At 42.3% G+C, this 7,168-nt stretch overlaps 2 protein-coding genes across 2 annotated transcripts in view; one reads left to right on the top strand and one right to left on the bottom strand.

Annotated features, from left to right (window-relative positions):
- The first annotated feature begins 630 nt into the window (after positions 1 to 630).
- LOC104603034 (protein rough sheath 2-like) lies at positions 631 to 3,224 on the top strand. The gene has a single exon (XM_010266945.3). It carries the CDS (start codon positions 1,878 to 1,880, stop codon positions 3,060 to 3,062), a length of 1,185 nt encoding a protein of 394 aa, XP_010265247.1. The 5' UTR covers positions 631 to 1,877; the 3' UTR covers positions 3,063 to 3,224.
- Positions 3,225 to 4,971: 1,747 nt separating this feature from the next.
- Positions 4,972 to 7,168, bottom strand: part of LOC104603035 (methionine aminopeptidase 1B, chloroplastic-like) — a 37,422-nt gene continuing 35,225 nt past the window's right edge. Inside the window, exon 10 of the mRNA XM_010266948.3 lies at positions 4,972 to 5,603. Within this exon, the coding sequence (XP_010265250.1) occupies positions 5,458 to 5,603 (146 nt within the window). The 3' untranslated portion in view covers positions 4,972 to 5,457. The remainder of the gene's footprint in view (positions 5,604 to 7,168) is intronic.

The raw sequence follows: 7,168 nt of genomic DNA, 5'->3' as shown, positions 1-7,168 counted from the left end.
AAAAGTGGGGGTGAGATAGTCCAACAGTAAGCCGCCCCTCCAACCATCTGATTGGAATAAATAGTTCACTTATCCCCATCAAAAGTTGCAGCTAGATTCTACATGAATTTGGAATTGGCCACGTTGACATTCACAGTTTCACACATAGACTTCTCTCTTCTCTGTGTGAGGGGGAAAGAGCGAGATGGATTGATGAATGGACGTAGTAGAAGCAGTAGTAGTGGGGATTTTTCGCTGGTTCTGACAGGGCCAGCACCAAAACAGCAGTAAAGCAGTAGCAACAGTCACCATTCAATGCAGTGGTAGAGCAGTGGAAGAGATGGGGAGAGAGAGAGAGTAAAAACGATATCTATGTACGAAGGGATCCGACTGAAAAAAAAAAAAAAGGAAAGTAAAAAAAGACACTCTCTCATTCCTTCCATCATCCAAAGGAGTACCTCCCCCTCTCTCCCACTAGGGAGGGTACCCATCAAAGGGCAGGGTCTAGGGTATACGGATCACATGTATATAGACCCTAAAGGATGGTCCAACTCACCATTCAATCACAATTCAATGGGATGGGCCCCATCTAATAAAATCTAAATTTTCTCAATAAATAACACTTTCTCTTGTAAGTAATTAAACCATTGTTTCCTCTGATACTCTCACCCATGAAGAATCAACATGAGCAACAAGAATTTCAAAGAAACGAGGCAAAACCCATCTTATCAAAATTATCATGGTTGAGCATAAGAGACCCATGAAGTGATGGGTCGGATCTCCCTGGATGTGGTTGTAGTGGATTGTACCATACAACAACGTATGGAAGGATTGAAACAGTTTGCTATCCCCCTAGCCTCTCCCCCTCCTAGAGTATATTTTGATGCCTCAAAATCAGATAATGTTCTCTTTTTTATTTTTATTTTAAATTTGGGGTTCATAATCCTCTTGCATCATTGTCTCTCAAGTTCCTAAAAATCCCTGTTATTGGGAAGCGCGAGGGAAACAAGGGAGATCAAAATCAATCAAGAAAAAGAAGATAGGCAGGGCATCATCATTCATCAGTGCATCTCATCACCACCACACCATAAAACAAACAAACATTTCTGCAGACTGCAATCGCCCTCCCTCTACTGCCATCATCTCCCATGAATCCAGAATGCTGTAGACTCTCGGCTATGGCCACTGGCCACTGGCCACTCCCACTCATCATCAACCCATGAACCATAAACCGTAATAGATAATGCAGCTCTTCTCTCACTCTCCTTGACTGACCTCCTTTTATTAGGTTAGCACAGAGATAATAGATGTATAGACACCAGTAACAGTAGGAGTGGACAGTGGACAAAGCACCACGTAGAGACATATAGGCAAGCAGGCCTATTAACCCCCCCCCCCCTCCCATTACAGATCCCAGAAACGCCTTTGCTTCTGCTTCCTCCTTTTTTCGTCTTGTACTCCCTTACTACAAACACCCCCCCCCCTCTCTCTCTCTCCTCTTTAGTTTTTACTCCCCTCTCACTCCCCTCTGAAAGCCATCCTATTCATCAAACCATCCAAAGTTTTTTTTTTACCCAACCCAAAACCATTGGTCTCTCTCTCTCCTATCTGATCATTCATCTCTCGTCCCGTCTTTTCCATCCCTTCTGACGCCTCCTCTGCCCCATCTCCCTCTGCTGCCCTGGCTACTATCTCACCACTTCTCTCTTTCTCTCTCATATCCCGACCCTCTCGATTTAACTCCAAAGTTTAAAGCCCAGACTTCCAATTCTACATCAACTAAAGGGAAACGAAAAACAAAAAGAAAAAGAAAATGTGGGTTTAGATGGATGAACTGTTATCTTCGTCTTCTTCAGAAAAGAAGAAGCTGCAGCAGCAGGAGATATGTTGGTTAGGAGATGAAGGAGAGGCAACGTTGGCAACCCGAAGAAGACGCACTCCTCCGCGCCTACGTTAAACAATATGGACCAAAAGAATGGCACCTCGTCTCTCAACGCATGGGCAAACCCCTGGACCGAGACGCCAAATCCTGCCTCGAGCGGTGGAAGAACTATCTCAAGCCTGGTATCAAGAAAGGCTCTTTGACCCCAGAAGAACAAAACCTCGTCATCTCTCTCCAAGCCAAGTACGGAAACAAGTGGAAGAAAATCGCCTCCGAAGTCCCCGGTCGCACCGCCAAGCGCCTCGGCAAGTGGTGGGAAGTCTTCAAGGAGAAACAGCTCAAGCTGCAACAGCAGAAGCAACAGAAAACCCAACAGCAGCAACGTCTCCTCCCCTCGGACCACCCTGACCCATCTGCACCCTCGCCAACCCCACCACCCACCACCACTCCTGAACGCTCTCTACACGGCCAATACGACCACATTCTGGAAACCTTTGCAGAAAAGTACGTTCAGCCCAAGCTCCTCAAGCTCCACCAGCAGCAACCACAACCATCGCTTCTCCCTTCCTCGTTATTGATGCCTAGTCATCTCCCACTCCCCGAAGCTCCTCCCATTCTATCACTGGCCACCACCACCAGTAGCACCACCGCTGTTCTTCCCGCGTGGATGAATAACCCCAACATGGTCTCGTCAACCTCGTCCTTGTCTTCCTCCTCTTCAGCCACGCCTTCACCGTCTGTGAGTCTCTCGCTCTCTCCTTCGGAGCCGACCGGTCTGGACTCGGTGTCGCAGGAGATGGGTCTGACCCACCAGCGGTTCTTCACGGTTCATCAAATGGGCACGCTTGTTCAGTATTGCAAGGAACTCGAGGAAGGGAGGCAAAGCTGGTTGCAGCATAAGAAGGAGGCTACGTGGAGACTGACTCGGTTGGAGCAGCAGTTGGAGTCGGAGAAGGCGAGGAAGAGGAGGGAAAAGATGGAAGAGGTTGAGGCCAAGATTAGGTCTCTGAGGGAGGAAGAGATGGCCTATCTTGATAAGATTGAAAACGAATGTAGGGAGCAACTGAACGCTATTCAGAGGGATGCCGATGCGAAGGAAGCCAAGATGGTAGAGCTCTGGTCTAGTAAGCATGTTAAACTCGCTAAGCTTGTAGAACAGATGGGTATTCACAGCTTCCCTCTTACAAAGGACTTGCATTAACTCACCACTGTTTCCGGTTGAATTCTGATCTTTTGATGATCGATCGGTCGATTCTATTTCTTTTTTTTTTTTTTCCTTTTTTCCTTTGGGCAATATAATCTAGTCTTTGCATTTGAAATTATGGGTGTCTTTCTGAGTTCAACTATTGAAATGGGTTGATTTTAATTCTATGTTTTATAAACAATTGTTACATCTGTTCCAGACAAAGCGAGGGAGAGAGAGAGAGAGAGAGAGAGAGAGGGGGCGGGTGGGGAGGTAAGTCGAGTAACCAGTGGTCAGTAACTCAGTATCAGACCAGGCTTAGCTTGCTGCATGTTTTGTCCAATCTGCTTCAACATTTTTGTTTAAAGCGAATGTGAGTAATAAAAGAGAGCCTCTGCTCTACTATTTTTTTTGTTTTCATATCAAGCATTTAATGAAACCAAACACCTCAAATTCTACGCTACGTCATATGACAAGACTATCCTACACTGGTTGGGAAAAAAATATTAAGCAAAGTATAATCGAGAAAAAAAATTGGTAGTCAATAGATGTATGAAACGGTAAACGGTAAGCATCACTCAATGGGTGATAAAAAAAAAAAAACAGAAGTCCAATTTGATCATTTGTTGTATGTACTCTGGTAGAGAAGAGAAGATTGCCTACTTCCTAGTTTGAGGTTTAATAATTGACCCCCACCCACACCCCTACTTTGAGTTACCAATCCATATTGGGTCCAGACCAGAGCTCTTCCATAGTGCCACGTGGCAAGTTTTACCCCCTAAGATGCGAAAGAGTAACTCTTCTCGGTCTACAATTTGATTAAATTCAAGAATTGAAGTGTTGTTATTCATGGGGAAAAAAAGGTGTAATATACGGCGGGTATGGACTAATGTGGACAAAGAAAGTAGCTAATGCGGACAAAGAAATCAAGTAAGTAGCTAATGAAGAGAGGAGAATGCTCCCCATCAGAAGAACAAAGGGGTCTGCCATGTCAGCTCTCTACGTGACAGAAACCCCTAGTCATGGTAAATTTCAGAACCCTCGGTAACACGACGAAAAAATTTCTTTTCTAGAAAACTCTTACATTACTTCAGGTCTTTAGCACAAAGGAGCCTATTTGTGATAGCACCTGACTATGAGAAGTGCTTTCGCAGTTTTGGGACCCAAAAAGTACTTCGCCTGTAAATAAGGGTGCTTGGAGCAATGTAACCGTAGGACTGAAGAACGTCCAAACTCCAACAAGAACAGCTTGTTCAGCCCCATAAGCAAAAGCTACTAAGGTCCCGGTCCGGCTTCAACTTTATCCTATCTCTGACATAAGTTTGGCGCTAATCAAATTCAAGTGATTGAAACGGTTGAGCATCGACATTGCTCTCCCACCTTCAATCTCCTGAAACCGGATTCATTCTCCTCTTTCAATCAGGGTCCTTCATTAACTTCTCTGTCCACTCTCTAGCCTTGAATTTTCCATTGTAAACATCAACCAGAAAAGGATGATCCTGTGATTGAAAATGGCTTGGAGATTGAACAGTTAGGGTTGTCCGATCAAAAATTATTTGGGAGAGGACCAACCAGTACTCTTAGTAGTGCCGCCTACCATACCCTTAATGAAGATGACAATACACCAAAATACCAAATGCTGATTGCTGATGCTAAACGAAAAGGAAATTGACTCTAAAATAGTTCGAACTTCAATGAGCGACATACTTGTCAGGAGAGAGAGATGTAACAAAATCTGTAGCCCATACATATTTTTTTGGACCAACATGTCTCTTGTACTGGCTTCAATAACTGCACTCACCCACCACACCTGGACCTCTTTAGGTCAAGGCTTCCAGCTACAATTTCTCTTTTCAGTTTTTCACAACGCTATCCTTGGAAATTTTTATATCCAATAAGCAATTACAATTTTTTGGCATTTCTCAGCTAATGAAAACTCAATATGAGATTAAGAAAACAGTTAATCAGTACCGTATGAAAACACGGACTTCCCAATCCACACAGGTAAGGAAATTTACGGGAATAGTATCCCAATGAAAATAACTATATCCCTAAAAAATTCCTCAAAATAGTAAATAACAATAACCACACCAGCAATCTATTTTTCCATGCTAGGGAAAATGGTTTATTTTGAGGAAACCTTTTGAGTTAGCTGTGAATGCAAATGGTCTATAAATGTCTGTACAGGTTGCAAAGTTGTTCTACCGACTTCCTGTTCATGGTACAAGTGCTGCTATCTCAGGCAGGCAAATGGTCTATTTTGGTAAGGACTTTTTTATTTTCCTTTATTTTCGAAGTTTGTACAAGAAACAAGGGCCTTCTCGAGGGACAATGAAATATACTATCGAAAAAGAACAGCTCTTAAAAGACATGCATCGCCCCAAAATTGCTAATAAAGTTACCATTTCTTATATCAGGACTTTGTCAAGATTTCAGCACCAGTCCTGGTAATCAATATAGTGTGCTCAAACTGTGCGGCAAGGCTGCCATCAGCTGTAAGAATTGTCCAATTGTCACTCCATGTTATGCACTCAATATTTCCAGCAGTAAGAATAGGTTCTGCAGTGAAAAAAAAAAAAAGTTGAAAATAAATGTGGAATAAGACTAGGTAAGGTGCAATTACAACGTTAACCTAAGATTTCAAAAAGTAATAAACACATGGAAAATAATTGGTTAGTCCCTGGAACATATTTTGGCCAGTCCCTCGTGTCTTAACCATTCAAACATCCCTACAGTGCTATATTATCATTATCATCTAAGTCTTGCCCAACTATTTGGGGCCAGCTACATGAATCCTGTTTCACCATTCTGTGTAGTGTCATATCCATTGTTAAAATATGAGTGCTTAAAATAATTTCTTATTACATCAACCCATGTCCTGTTTTTGGTCTGCCCCTAGCCCTTCTAACCCCTTCAACCTGCAATAGTTCGCTTCTTATGGATGATGTAGATGGTCCTCTATGCATGTGACCAAACTATCTTAGTCTACCCTCTCATTTTATCACCTGTGAGAGTTACTCTTAAATTCCTTCAAATGACTTCAATCCTGACTCTATCCTTTCTAGATTCTCCACTCATCCTCTCAACATACGCATGTCTGCCACACTCATTTTTATGGACATGTTTCTTGATTATCCAACACTTTGATCCATAAAGAATTGCTGACCTTATTAACTATAGAATTTTCCTTTTAACCAAAGTGGTATTGAACTATCACATGAGACTCTGGGTGTGTAGTGTGCCCCTACATTTTGCCAATCTTTCTCTAATCGAGTGGCATCCTCTCCCTTATTATGAATTATTGAACCAAGGTACCGAAAGAGATCACATTGTATCCTAATTTGCACTCCTATTATATTATTAAAATTACATAGCATATATTATGTTATAGTTGTACTTATTTTAAAACCTCTTGTTTCCAAGGTAGCTTTCTATATATTGTTGAGTTTGAGTATAGCCAAATACAACCAATGCACTTCTAAACTGATCAAACCAAGCTCTGGGTGATTGCTTCAAACCATATAGAGACTTCTTCAATCTACATACATTTCCTTTATACACATCATTGTAAAAGCTAGTTGAAAGGTTCATGTACACCTCTTGCAAAGTCCCCATTAAGAAAAGTATTCTTCACATCAAGTTGGAAGAGTGGCCAAGAGTATATAGCTTCTAGTGATAGAAGAATCAAGACTGAGCTCATCTTTGCCATTGGTGCAAAAGTCTCCAACTAATGTATGCCATAAGTCCGAGTGTACCCTTTTGCAACCAACCTCGCCTTGTACCTTTCTATACTTCCATCAGCCTTGTACTTCACTGTATAAACTCATCTACATCCAATTGCCTCCTAGGCATCAGGTAAATCCACAATCTCTCATGTTTGATTTTTAATCAATGCTTTCATTTCCTCCTGTATAGCTACCCTTCACTCAGGTCTAGAGAGAACCTCACTGACACTCCTGGGCATAGACATAGAGCCGAGGGAGGAAAGGAAGGCCCGATACGATGAGCATTCATCTTCTTGTTAGGGTTAAAATGCATTTTCTTGCAAAGGAAAATTTATAAGGTAGACCCCTCTTAATTGCATTATCAAGGGTATAATATTTCTATACCCACTACATGTCTAG

This window comes from Nelumbo nucifera, chromosome 4, assembly GCF_055504915.1.
Source record: "Nelumbo nucifera cultivar China Antique chromosome 4, China Antique-T2T, whole genome shotgun sequence".
NCBI lineage: Eukaryota > Viridiplantae > Streptophyta > Magnoliopsida > Proteales > Nelumbonaceae > Nelumbo > Nelumbo nucifera.
Note: the sequence above shows the minus strand (reverse complement) of the source record. Positions and strands in the feature narration are given on the sequence as shown.

What these genes read in the sequence shown, in the direction of transcription:
- LOC104603034 (XM_010266945.3), top strand. Translation starts at nt 1,878, where the DNA reads ATGAAGGAGAGGCAACGTTGGCAACCCGAAGAAGACGCACTCCTCCGC.